Source organism: Myotis davidii, unplaced genomic scaffold (assembly GCF_000327345.1).
Source record: "Myotis davidii unplaced genomic scaffold, ASM32734v1 scaffold143, whole genome shotgun sequence".
In the NCBI taxonomy this organism is placed as follows: Eukaryota; Metazoa; Chordata; class Mammalia; order Chiroptera; family Vespertilionidae; genus Myotis; species Myotis davidii.
Window position 1 is genome coordinate 485,615 of NW_006294876.1, and position 15,222 is coordinate 500,836.

The 15,222-nt window shown below is 32.9% G+C and overlaps 1 protein-coding gene across 3 annotated transcripts in view; it reads left to right on the forward strand.

Moving 5' to 3' along the window:
• The window catches only part of CDH18 (cadherin 18), a 338,421-nt gene that overhangs the window by 256,784 nt on the left and 66,415 nt on the right, over nt 1-15,222 (forward strand). For all 3 annotated transcript variants that reach the window (XM_015567640.1, XM_015567641.1, XM_006769443.2), the window contains exon 6: nt 10,141-10,328. In XM_015567640.1, the coding sequence (XP_015423126.1) occupies nt 10,141-10,328 (188 nt within the window). The remainder of the gene's footprint in view (nt 1-10,140; nt 10,329-15,222) is intronic.

A 15,222-nucleotide genomic window follows, 5' to 3' on the forward strand; every position in this document is an offset into this window, starting at 1 on the left:
ACCTGCCACCCACCTATGTACTCTTGACTGGGAATCAAACCTGCAACCTTTTGGTGTGCAGGCCAACACTCTAATCATTGAGCCACATATTTTCATTTCAAGTAGATAGGCTTTGAGTAAGTGTTTGAGAACAAGAATGAATTAGACTAATAGCTAAGTTAATTCTACAGAGTTGCAAACTCAGTGTCCTAGGATACAAGGTGAACAAAGGTCCAGGAGGGAGAAAAGCCATGCTCACCTAAGAGATCAGCCACTGCTCAATCCTAAGTAATGCCGACTTGTGGGCAGGAGAGTGTAGAAAAGGTAGCAGCTTGTAAGACTCAGTGAATTAGAAGAAACCAGACCGTCTATGGCTTGAATCCTTGAAAACTACAAATGGATGCCCAGTTCTCCTCAGAGAAGAACACCTTATGATGTAAAATTCCTCAATATTAGTCCTTTTATTGAAAGAAATCTATTCTACTCCTTAAGATTCTTGTTTCCTTTCTGGTTTTAGCTATGTTAGAATTATATTGTAGTTGTTGCTTAATTTACTATTAGGCCAAAAAAAATAATCACTGACAACTATTAATCTGTATTAACTAAATATGCATGTAAAAGTCATTACCTTACACAAAAGTTTATAAAGCAAACTGTCTGTATCATAAATGGAAGGATATGCGTTTTTGAGACTTGCCCTTGAAGAGTAAATAAATAAGTCAGGGAAAGAAGAATAACACATGTCAGATAATCCCAATGAGACTTGATTATCTGACAAAACTTCCCAATAACTGGAAATGATTGCAAAACTATAAGCCATCCAACAACTGAAGCCACTTAGGACTGGAGTTAATATAGTGCAATGTAATAGTGGGAGGATCAAGTCCCGGAAGTTCAATAGATGGCAGTATTTCCCATAATACTAAAAATTACAGATGTTTAACTGATTTAGGTAAGTTTTAATGTTCCTGAAAAAGAAAATATAATTGATGAAGATATTGACATTTTTGTGATATTACAATAGCAAATATTTCAGAGGAAGAACCACAGTTTTATTACATACATTTTCATAAAAACAAATCTAAATGTATTTAATACATTGAACACCAGTATTTTACTTGAAGGAGGTATTCAAAGAAACACACAAAAAGCTTCTTTGATCTGTAGTGTGCTTTTAAAAAAGACATCCAGTTGATTTTATTATGGCTACAGGCATATTATTTTGAAACTTGTAAGGATTTCTTTAACATCAGCATGCGATTTATTTAGATAATTGTCTCTATATACTTTTAAAAAAGTACATTCTTCAGCTGCATGGTTACTTTTCTATGTTTGTAAATTAGTTCAAGCTCATTCATATGCTATTCCAATTTTCTATATCCACACATTATTTTTGTTTGTCAGCAACTGGGAGATATACGTTAATGTTTCCCCCTATAACACTAGAATTTTCTACTTATCCTCATACACACAGAATTAGTAAATGATATCTTTCACAGATTGAAATTTTTTCAGTGTGAAACCTTTCTCTTTAACTTTAATGATGGTTCATTCTTGAAAATCCAATTTTTCTGATATTAATATAGTGATACCAAGCTATTTACTCTTTTCCCCCAGTTAATATTTGGTGTTCCCATCATTTTACTTTCAAACTATATTGTTCTTATTTTTAAAAGTTTCTTTAAGCCACTTTGTGTTTGTTGTTGTTTTCTTCTATTATAATCTAGGATTATAATTTTTTACAAGGTTTTTTAAATGTGGAAGAATATTTTAGAGAAAGCACATTGGCATCAGTTAAGAGAATGACCTGGAATAATGAGGAAGTTAAAAACAGGGAGCAAAATATACATAAGTACTAATCCATAGCCGTATGTCATAATTACCGATTTTTAAACTATTGTAATTTTTTATTTCAAGTTATAAAATTGTGTTATCTTTTACCTCCTTCACCCATTTATCTACTCTTCTCCCATCTCATCTCTGGCAAATACCAGTCTCTTCTCTGTATCTATGAGGTTGGTGTTTTTGCTTTAGATTTCACATATAAGAGAGAGTATAGAGCATTTGTCTTTCTCTTTTTGATGTATTTCACTTAGCATAATACCTTCCAGGTCTATCTAGGTAATTGCAAGTGGCAAGATTTCATTATTTCTTTATGGTTGAATAGTATTCTCTCAGAAAAAAACGTCTATTCAGGTCTTCTGCCCATTTTTTTAACCCCTAGAGTGCTGGGAGCGCTATCACGCTCCTCCTGCAGTGTCACTATTTGATGCTAGTAGTTCACTCTTTATGAGGGGAAAAAAATTTAAAAACCTTAACTCAAAATGCCTTGGCAATTTTAGCATAGTTTCTAGGATATTGGTTGGGACTCAAAGGGTTAATAAATTGTTTTGGATTTTTTTTTTATTGTGATTGAGTTGTATGAGTTCTTTATACGTTTGGTGATGAACCCCTTATCAAATCTATGACTTGCAAATACTTTCTCCCATTCAGTAAGTTGCCTTTTTATTTTGTGTTTGGTTCCCACTTGGTCTGAAGAAACATGCTTCTGATATTAAAGTTAAATACTTGTTAATTCAGGTTGCCTGTTTAGAAACTTACCAGTCATAACATGTCAACCATTTTACTCTTTGTTTAAAATTTATTTGGCTGTATGTTACCGCAGAATTATCATTTTTTTCTTTTATTTACTCTTTTTGTATAGTTATTTATGTTTATGGTCCTAAGCAAAAATTTATTTGAAGTGCTTTGTTTCTAGTTAGGTTTTATGAATCAATTTTTCACTGAATGCTGAAAAAAATAGGAATGATTTTCAATTAGAATTTATAAATTTACCATCTTTTAACTTTTTATGAGTCATGCATATCATTAAAAGTGAGAGAATATTTGCCCAGCTAGTGCGGCTCAGGGGTTGAGTGTCAATCTATGAACCAGGAGGTCATGGTTTGATGACTTCCAGGTGTGGACTCAGATCCCAGTAGGGAACATATAGGAGGCACCCCATCAATGATTCATTCTTATCAATAATGTTTCTATCTCTCTCACCCTCTCACTTCCTCTCTGAAATCAGTAAAAAATATTTAAAGTGAGAGAATGTTCAAAAGTGACACACTGTATCTTCACTTTGAAGAGAACAATAACTTTTCATAGGATAATCAGCTTTGCTATGATTGACACATCATAACACAGAATGTGTTAGGTTAAAGAATTTTAAATATATTATTTCAGAGTGCAGTGAAGATTCTCATACTGGACAATTGTGTTTTTAATGTGTGGCATTCAAATAACTATAGAATTAGTAATATGCTTTATTCATGTACTAAAACATTGCAGGCAGACCTTAATATAATGCTTAATGATTAAAATTCAATAGAAGTTTCTTAGATGCAGGGAAATTCCTTATTGCTTGTGTGTCCTTTTCCTAAGTTGAAAGCAGCATTTCCACTGTAAACTATCTGCATAAAACAATTTAAAAGAGAGATTTAGAAACCTTCTGGGTAATCTTGTTAATGTCAGGCAACCTAGATAATTCAGATATTATGGTATTTAACCATTTATATGCCAATCAATTTTCTCCCAGAATCATCTATAAATACATATTTTATATTCAACTCGTCACTTTCTCATATAAATACTATTCATGTAAGAAAAATACTAATTAGTCACAATGAATGTGATGATCAGATTAATTAAAGGTGTTGAAGGCTGTGGCTTGGGTTAATCTTAGGGAATAATTTATTTGCTTACCTGGCAAAGTCACTGAAGCAAGGATACAGGTCTTTTAAAAAGCAATTAGAATCAATTCTATCCTGGGGAAAATGTGTGTTAAAAGGGACAAGCTTCATTGAGCAAAATGCCCTTTTATTATTCCCACCAAGTCTTCCTTTCTTTAATGTACTTCACCTAATCATTAACATTTTATGATGCCTTCTAAGAAATTATGTGAAAAGGATCGCATCTAGCAAAAAAAATTATAGCACAGTCAGAAACAAAAACATGAAATAATTGTATTTGTATCTTTATGCTGTGTACAATTATATAGTATAAAACCAAAATAGGTAATCTTAGCACTATTTGAAGATATCTTTAAAACTTCCTAATGGGGTAGACTATAACAGAAATCATTCATGTATATTCAAACTAAAGGAAAAATACTAAGATACTACAAATAATTTGTTTAAAATTAAATAATACCCATTTCACCTTCATATTTTAGTTTTCCATTCAGAGAATCAGAGCAAAGTTAACATATTGAAGACAATTTATATATTTTTGTAAAATATATTTCTCATTTTTATTAGATTCTCCCCATCATTATGGATTCCCAGCATTTGTGCTATCCCATTTTTTTCCATGCTGGGTAAAGATTCAAATACCAGTTGCTCACATCTTGATTTTACTTAACTTTTACTGTGATAAACTGTAAAGAACATAAAATTTACCGTTTTAACCATCATTAACTGTTCAGTTTAGTGGGATTCACATTTTTACAATGCTGTGCAGTCGTCAATACCTTCCATCTTTAGAACTCTCTGCATTTGCAAAACTGAAACTTTGTACCCATTAAGCACTAACTCTGCATTTTCCCCTCCCCTCGGTAACTGGCAACTGCTATTCAACTTTCTGTCTCTGAATTTTACTATTCTACTTACTTCATATTAGTAGAATCATAAAGTATTTGCCCTTTTTTACTTTATTTAGCATGTTTTTCAGCTTTATTCATACTGTATATTAGAATTTAATTCCTTTTAAAAGCTTTTTAATATTCTGTTGGATATTATATTGCATTTTCTTTAGCCATTTGCTATTGAAGGGCATTTGGGATGATTCTGTCTTTTGGATATCGTCATCAATGCTACTATGAGTATTAGTGTACACATATATGTTTAAGTCACTGTGCTCAATGCTTTTGTGTGTATAGCCAGAAGTAGGATTGCTGGATCCTATGATAATTTTATGTTTAACTTTTTGAGGAACCACTATACTGTTTTCATAGAAAATTTACTATTTTACATTCCCAATGGCAATGCATAAGTGTTCCAATTTTTCTACATGCTCATTAATACTTATTTTCTTTTGCTTTTGTAAAAATAATAGCTATTCCAATTTCAGTTTTTATAGTTCGTGCGTTTCTAATAATTTGTCAGTTTCCTATATATGTAATTTTTTTACTATTTTCTTACAATTTTTTTCTTTCTACAAAATATGTGGTTCTGGCTCCAGGTTGTTCTGATTTTATTAATTTGACTTGTCTCTCATTTTATTGACAGTCATTTGGTTAAAGTTTTGTCATCTTTGTTTATCGTTGCATAGAGAGAATTGAGAATTAACCTGGTACTTGCTGCCGACCAAGAGCCTTGTTTATGGGAGAGGGTGGAGCAAGAGCAAGTAGAAACACCACAGATCCTTACAGTTTGGAAAGTACTTTTTCTTAATGGAGTATTTGCTTGGTGGCTACGAACTTTTGGCTTTTCCAGAGCTCATATAACTTTGTCCAGACAGTTTCTGGTGTTTTCCATGTTTCCACGGGGAATCGAGGGCTTGGAGCTTCCTAACTTGCCATTTGGCTGATGTCAGTCATATCATTACTTTAGCAGTGGCCGGCAAACTGCGGCTCGTGAGCCACATGCGGCTCTTTGGCCCCTTCTGTGCATGGGCCATGAAGTTTCAATCACACTGTATGTGCGCGCCCACACGTGGTATTTTGTGGAAGAGCCACAGTCACGGGGCCAAAGAGCTGCATGTGGCTCAAGAGCCACAGTTTGCCGACCACTGCTTTAAGGCATTTAAATCACAATTGTTCCAATACATTCAACTTTTCGAGATAAGAAAAATTCTACCTTGAAAATGATTTAAGGTATCAAAATGCTGCAGACAAAGTAGTAAACATTTGGTATGAATGTTCAGGAGACGTGCTTCCTGTCCCCCTAGCCCTGAGAACGTTGAGTACATTCAGGAGACGTGCTTCCTGTCAACCTGGCCCTGAGAACATTGAGTACATTCCTCCCACGGAAGCCTTTTGTGGAGCCCAGTGAAGCCCAAGTGGCATCTAGGGGAATAAGAGTTGAGGGGAGCATGTGTACCTGCTACTGACATCAAGTCTTCCAATAGACTTCATGGCTTCCTATGGCTGTAGTGGTGTGAGTACACCTATACAAGTCTGATGCTATGGTTTAAAGATGTTTGGGGTGTCATTCAGCATGTAGTGGATTTTACCTGTGAAAAGCAGACAAATATTTGTGATAGGAAAGTAGACTGTGAACAAACTGTATCATTTATTCAGGATTGTTTGTCCTTTCACTCTCTTATCATGCTTTTCTGTAGGTGGTGTGTATGTCCCTGCTACTTTAACTTTGGGCTTGACCAATGACTTTGTTTGACCAATGGAATATGGTGGTGGAAAGAAATTAAAGAGAAAGATTGAAGTTTCTGCCATGCATACATTTGTGTTGAAATGATTTTTTAAAAAGACATAATGATGTGAAAAGACTATATAGAAATAAATTAGGAGTTCTAGAAAACTGAAAATAATTAACATAAGTCATGAAAACAATAAACAACAAAAGAATGAATACTAATATAGAAACAATGAAAGAGAAATGAAAGTAGAGAAAAATCGCTATATAATAAGCAAGTTAGTATATTATAGGTGGAGTGATCAGAGAAGAAAACTGTGAAATGTAAACTTTCCTTTATAAACAAAAAATAAAATAAAAATTTTGAAAAAGAACTTTTATGATTGAAAAAAAAGGATTCATAACTCAGACTAAGTTATCACTCTATATTTCAATATGAAAACACCATCTAAAACTAAACACATCTGATGATTTTTGTTTATTATAAACACCAAAATAAACCTTAACTATGGATGCAGAAAAAGGAGCAAATGAGCTGGCTAATTGTACTTTTCTTCTCTGAAAAAAATATATACCCATCTCACAATATACAGTGATGCACATATGGACACTTTGGTTGGTTTGGGAGGAGTCTTTGTATCATATAAATTTACATCAATTCCTTACCTATTTCAGCCTTCAACAAAAGAACAATTTATTTTACTATAAAGGATCTTTTCCAGTGATTCTTCACTGCTTCATAATATATTTCCATTATTGATAACTGTTAAAATAATAACTCTTTTCTCTAGTAAATGCTTTAAGGAAAGGGAGGGAACAAGAAAACCTCAATCATTAATTTCAAGAGGGCAAATTAAGAATTTTTCTCACAAACCCAATTGTAAAATGTATTTCTGAAAATTGAATGAATGATCTCTTTGTCTCTCTATTTGCCTACTTCTCTTTTTCTCCATCTCAAGCTAATAAATAAGTGGAGATACTATAGAGTACACACATATAATATATGCTGGTATAAACAATATGCGTGAGTGTGTGTGTGTGTGTGTGTGTGTGTGTGTTAAATCCTGAACTGTCTATGTGGTTTTTTAAATTCACGTTAACCCTCTTGAAGGTGGTATAGCACAGTATATAACCTTTTAAAATATATTTTTCTATTGATTTTAGAGTGAGAGGAAGGGAGAGGGCGAGATAGGAACATTGATGAGAGAGAAACATCAACATCCATTGCACCCCTTGTCCACTCCAAACCTGCAGCCCGGACATGTGCCCTAATGGGGAATTGAACCAGCAACCTCATGGTGCATGGGTCGATGCTCAACCCCTGAGCTGCACCACGGGCCAGGCTACATAACCTTCTTGTGAACTCAACATACTCTGAGGATTCTTTTGGCAACAGAAGAAATGCTCACTTAACTGTAGCATAAAATTATTTAGATGGGTGTTGTTTTTTGTTTGTCTGTTTGTTTTTCCCAGAGAGTAATTATAGAGTAAATATATTATGGAAAAGCAAAAGATTATTCAACATGTATATTAATATTCTATGATTTATGACCTTTACTAATCTTATTTAGATAAAAGTGATTTTTTTTTTCCTGAATAGCAAGCTGACTTTTTCTATGTGAATGAATTAATGGCAGTGGCAAAACTTCAGGCTTTTAGTCAAAGATTTCTAAATTCATTTTGATTATACCCTATAAAGTTTCTCCCCTGTGTTTTTCACTCCCATAGAAAATTCTAATTCTCATAAATTAACAGGTAAATGAAAGTTTATGTATTACCATTATAATCCAAAGATCGTAATACCTAATTATTTGTGGACTGTTGTTTCTCAGGTGTCAGAATTTTTAAGGTTAACTCTATACAGTATTTATATACCTTCATGGTTAGTGCTGGCACGTTGTTTTTGTTAGAATTAGTATGTAGAGTAAGTTTGATATAATTTGTTATTTTAGGATAATTTTATGTGTTTTCTTCCATTGTTAAGCACAGTATACTAAAATGTGTTAGGGCATAAATGAATTATATTGGTGTTTAGGATTACAAAGGTATTATATCTATGTTAAACACAAATGTTTAAGCATTAAACGCATGCTAAGCTCTTTAGAATATGCTTTCTTCCCTAGCAGGTTCTATTTTTACATTTTAATAATCTTTGTTATCAGAGACATCTTAAATTCATTGAGTTCATTTACATTTATCATAGTGTCTCTGTTTTCAATTTCCACTTCTATTAATCCTGTAATTCTCTAGCTAGAATATTACCTTTATGACTTATATAATAAGTACTCAGAGGCTGTATTTTACAAAATTTTTGTATTTTTTTATCTTATTAGAGAGAATCTTTTTCATTATCTTTATTCCTTTATCTATTGAGGATATGGGTTATTTCTATATCTTGGCCAGTGTGAATACTGCTGTAATGAACATGGGAATACCAACTTCTCTGTGAGGTCTTAATTTCAGTTCTTTCAGATATACTCAAAAGTAAGATTACTGATTATTTGGTAGTTCTATTTTTGCTTTTTTGAGAAACCTCCATACTGTTTTGCATTGTGGCTGAAGCAACTTACATTTCCACAAACAATGCACAAGGATTTCCTTTTCTTCAGATCTCACCAATATTTGTTATATTTGTATTTTTTAGTAATAACCATTCTGGCAGATGTGAGATCATATCTTATTGTTATTTTGATTTGCATTTTTCTGATGATTAGTGATGGTGAACATATTTTCATGTCTTCTTTTGAAAAATGTCTATTCAGTTCCTCTCCCCATTTTTGATCAAATTGTCCGTTTAGTGTTGAGTTGTATAAGTTCCTTAATTTCTGGATATTAAGCTGTTGTTATATTAATGATTTTAAAATATCTGTCCCATCGTATAGGTTGTCTTTTTAATTTTGCTGATTCTCTCCTTTGCTGTGCAGAAGTATTTTAGTTTTGTGTAGTCCTTATGATCTATTTTTGCTTTTGTTTTCCTGTGCTTTTGATGTCATAGCCAAAAAATTGTTGCTACAACCAATGTCAAGAAGGTATCCCCCAATGTTTTCTTCTAGGAATTTACATTTTCAGCTGTTAATTCATTTTGAGATGATTTTTGCATATAATGTAAAGCAAAGGTACAATTTTATTTTTTATATGTGAATATCTTATTTTCCCAATACCATTTGATGAAGAAATTATTCTTTCTACATTGTTGTCTGTTAGCACCCTCATCAAAGATCAGTTGGCTTTATATGTAGGGATTTACTTCTGGGCTACCTATTCAATTTCCTTTTTTATTTTTACTTTATTATAAAATGACTTTAAAATATTTTTAGAAGCTGACCAAAAATACGTGGTAAATAAATGTATAAAAACACTGTATTTATTTGCCATAGTTTTCACCAACTTAAGTTGATTGATCAAAGTAAAAATCACATTCACATGTAGGCTATATTCTTTTTTCTGTTTTCACTTTAAATTTCACATATTATCTGGAGCAAAAATGGAGACTGCACTACAGTTTTGCTCAACATAAAAATGCAAACTTGACCTCCCTCATTTATTTTTCTGTTGTTTATGGGTGTAGAGTTGATAAAATATTTTAATTCAGATATCTACAAATTCTTCGTATGTAGGCTACTTTGCATACAAGTTAAAGTTTGTGTAAGTCTAGTATTTCATTACTAAGTGGTATATTAAAATTTAAAACTTGAAAACAACTTAACTTTATGTTCATTTAAATATTTTTTCTAAATATTTTAATGCATTTTCTTGTAAAATAAATTTATTATCATTGAAATGTTTAATATAAAATATTTTTCAGAGCACTATCAGCTGTATGTTCCTGAGTCAGCTCAAGTTGGTTCAGCCGTTGGGAAAATCAAGGCAAATGATGCAGACACTGGCTCCAACGCAGACATGACGTACTCCATCATTAATGGTGACGGTATCGGGATATTCTCCATCTCCACTGACAAAGAGACCAGAGAAGGGATCCTTTCCTTAAAGAAGGTAAAATGAATACCATGTCAGTGATTTAGGCAACTGGCTCATTTTTCCATGAATGAAAATTTAGCAGGGGTATGGATCATCCATATTGTCAGGTCATGAAGATGATAAAATATTTCCTCTTGAAAATGTAATGACATTTTAGTTATGCAACGTTGTGACTGGCTCTTTGGATACTCTTTTAGAAATTATATCTTGTATGTTGAGAAAACATTATGTTGAATACACCATGAATGTCCCCCCTCATCTTTGTTCTAAGACAGTGGTTCTCAACCTTGGCCGCACATTAGAGTCACCTGGGAATCTTTTTAAAATCCTGATGTCTGGGCCTCATCCTCCGGAAATTCTGTTTCTTTGTTACTAATGTTGTAGCCCCACCCCATAACAAAGAAACAGAATTTCAGGAGGATGAGGCCCAGAAATCAGGATTTTTTAAAAAAGATTCCCAGGTGATTCTAATGTGCAGCCAAGGTTGAGAACCACTGTTCTAAGATAACAGATTTCCCATCAATGTCAGTTATATTAATATCACTACTCCATGTTGTAACTAAGAGACTTTCCTAAACTACAGTCATGTAAAAATCTTTACCACATTATCCAGCACTCCTTAGAATATAAGTTTATACTTGATGATCATGGACCCATCAAAACAGTTTCGGTGAAACCATTAACCTTATTTCCCATTCTTTTTTATTCTTAAGAATTGTCATTGGATTGAATCAATTGCTTTTTGCTTTTAAGAGTACATAAGGCTCAGGTCCTTATAAAAAAGAAGGGGAACTAATAAAATTACAGAAATCAACTTAAATGTAACGCCTAGTGAAGTGTACCTGTCTTTAAATGTTTAATGACTTCAGCTTAAAGATCCACTTGTTCAGATCCCTGCACTCTAATTATTGCATATTTTGATTCAGAAAGACTGTAGTGGGTGGGGCCAAGGAATTGGCTTTTTAAATTTTTTTTAATCCTCACTGGAGGACATATTCTTTCATTGATTTTAAAGAGAAAGAAGGGAGAGGAGGAGAGAGAAACATTGATCAGTTTCCTCACATATGCACCTAAAATCTGGGTATGTGCCCTGATCAGAAATCAAACCTGCAATCTTTTGGTGTACAGGGCAATGCTCCAAACAACTGAGCTATGTACTGACCAAGGTAGAATTGACCTTATTGACACTTCAGATTATTCTGCAGTAGAATATGTTCAGAACACAGGCTGAGAAATTTTACCCTCATATGCTATTGTAAATATTAATGTGAATCTATCTATCTATCTATCTATCTATCTATCATCTATCTATCTATCTATCTATCATCTGTCTATCTGTTATTGTTTTGTGTATACTTTTCTATTTGCTCTATATAAAATCTCATTAATTCTTCTAGTAATCACAATTTTATATTGATTTAAAATTCAAGATTAAGGGTTTTTTTTTTGTTTTTTTTTCTGAATGCTACACAGGGGCCTACAAAGTAGAACTTAAAGTGTGTAAGTACCTATAAAGCAGTAGTCATCACTGGTCTGTGTAAAATAATCATATCTTTTGGATTAGCATTATCAATCTCAGAGTTACTTTATTGCTATGTTTTATGTTGTAAAGCACAGAGATTTAAGACCTAAAATATATAACTCAGTGGGTTTTAAGCTTTAAGAGGTACTGATTCAGATGGCAAGAAATGGATACAAGCCTGACAAAGTCTGTTCCTTATTTAATCTCTAAAGCAGCTCACGTTAGCCAGCAAGGCGGAGCCGCTAATCTTCCCGAAGATCAAACTCAGCTGAGCTCTCAAAATCAGCTTGCAGGAGCTCTGCACATTCCTGTCCATATCACTTCTTCATCAGAAAATTGCCAGGTTAAATTCACCAGTCCATGGTACGGCACCTTGTAAATACGGTGTGATAACTTTCATTCATTGTTTAATGGAGCCTGACTGGGCGGAAGGGGGAATGGATAAGGATGAATGCAAGTTGATGCACTTTTTCCTCTGACATCACCTCTAGCAAGGGGTGTGCTTCTTCTTAGCGGTCTGTCTCCAAGTCTCTTCTTGGGCTTTTTGTACCAATTTGCACTCATTCTAAAGTTGTTCCATTTTTTTTTTTCAATTCAAGGTTCCAACCCTATTTGCTCTTAATGAATATCAACAATATCGTTTGTAGTACCACTTTTCCTTTTAAACCTATTTAATTGCATATAGATGCTTATTGATTTAAACCAAAAAATCTTGAATGTGTCTCCATATCAATGAAGGGTGATGGAAAACATGTTCTTACTGTCAGATGAAATATAAATTTGGCCCTGTCATTAAAGCAGTAGATGACATTGTATCATGTCTTTTAACCTTCAGTTTTCTTACTTAAGCACTTTCCAAGGTGGTTATTAAACATAGATAAAATATTGTCAAAATGCACTTGAAGTTTGGCCTGGCTAATAATTACAATAATACCTCAATATCTACTTTTTTACTTGTCGTCTTTTCTTCCTGCATTTGCACCAAGCCTTTAAATATAGTTTCCAGACCACACCATGCTGTTATATAGCTGCCCTCCTTGGTTGCATGTTGTCCAATTCACCTGGAAGCACACAAAGAATGAAGCATCCCGTGGTATTATATTGCGCCACAAGAACATGCTGTCACTCATGTGTCCTGGTAATCTACCTACCCTTCCTCCTTTGTTAAAAAACATTTTGTTTTTCAGAGTTCAATTTAAGTATTGTCTTTGTAGTGCAACATTTTCAGGTATATTTCAGCCACAAATATACTTCTTTGGATTATCTTTTCTATTTTTCACTTATTTATTACGGTATAAAAGAGGGCAATTCCATCTCTTTCTTAAATTTGCTAGGTCTGAGGAGTAGGAAAACCTTATTCTGGTTAATTTACTGTGAATGCCCTAGTATTTACATGAATATATGCTACAAATGTATTCCTGTTTATAATAGCTATTAAATATTTTTATAACCAGGTACTTGTATTTTTATACTCTATATCATATAAAATTATATTCTATATTATATGATTTCATTTAATAATTGATCCATTGAGATGGACAATGAGTAAACATAGTAAATTTTAAAATTATACTGTAAAATCTCAAGTTAATCTTAAGAGAAAAGTAAAATGGGTTTCACTATAGCCATACTATATCTATTCCAAATAACCACTTTTTTTAGTGGATTGTGATTATTTGATTTTTTGACATCATTACTTTGCCTGGCATTACATGACAGGCTAAGAATCAGAATGTTCTTTGCCATGGATTGTAAAGTTTTGAGGCCATGAACTACAAAGAGCAATAAGCAAGGCATCCCAACACATTGTAAATATACATATAGGCAAATGCACGAGCATGCTTTGTAAGAAAAAAATAGTTTTCTAATTCTAATGAACTATTTACAAAAACTGACTATTCATTAGGGATGTTACTATTAAAAACCTCAGCCAACCTGATATTTTTATTCTTAATAGGTCCTAATATCTAGAAAGCAATACTCCTGCTCAGCCTGATGCTGACGAGAGAAGAGTCCTTTTCAATTCAGTGAAATCTATTACTGTGTTTGTAATAACTTCTGACAGAGAAGTGCCAAAATTGTATGGACAAAAATGCTCTCCTCCAGATACAATATAACTAAAAATTCATGAAAATGACCCAGAAAACAACAAAATCTCTCACCCTAGAAACTTAACCACAACAACAGGCATCAGCAAACTTTTCTTTAATAAAATGTAAATTAAAGAAAAATGAAAAATGTACAACAAAATTGCAAAATTTCTAGCAAAAAAAAGTATATGGAAACTATGAGATACAGTATAAGTACTTCTGGGAGAATATTCATAATCCTAAATATATTAAAGACAGAAGTAAAATAATAAAATTAAATAAATAGAAGATATCAATAAAAATAGAAAGAATAAAAGAAAAAATAAATAAAGACATCAATGAGGTTAGAAATCAGAAACATATTAAATACAAAAACCTTAGATTTGGGAAAGAAAGCAAAACATAAAACAATAAATAAGTTTTAACTAATCTTAACAAAAATAATGGAAGGAATAATAGAAAATAAATTGCTATAAAAAATAGAAAGTGTGTCATAATACCTTATTAATTTTACACAAATTTCATGTAAAGAATATTTTTGTAAAAGTTTCTAAAAAGCAACTTCAAAGACATAAAAAATACATATAAACTAATTTCATATAAGATAGTGAGAAACTTGTGAAAGAACTACCCCTCCAAATTCTTCAGATTCAGTCATATACAAAGAAATTCTATGAAACCTTAAAGAGCAATTGATTCCAAAGATATTCAAACCTTTACGCACATTAAAAAAAAAAGGAAGATAAACAACCCAATCAAAAAACGGGCAAGTGACCTAAATAGATACTTTCCGAAAGAAGACAGAAGGAAGGCCAAGAGACATATAAAAACATGCTCAAAATCACTAATTATCTGAGAGATGCAAATCAAAATGACAATGAGATAACCATCTCACACCTGTCAGAATGGCTATCATCAACAAATCAACAAACATCATGTGGAGAGGATGCGGAGAAAAAGGAACACTTGTGCACTGCTGGTGGGAATGCAGACCGGTTCAGCCACTGTGGAGAACAGTATGGAGTTTCCTCAAAAAACTGAACATGGAACTCCCATTTGACCCAGTGATTCCACTTCTAGGACTATGTCCCAAGAAACCAGACACACCAATCAGAAAGGCTATAGGCACCCCTATGTTCATAGCAGCACAATTCACCATAGCTAAGATTTGGAAACAGCCTAAGTGCACATCAGCAGATGAGTGGATTAAAAAACTATGTTACATCTACACATGGAATACTACACTGCGGTAAAAAAAGAAGGGATTCTTACGATTTTCAAAAGCATGGATGGAACT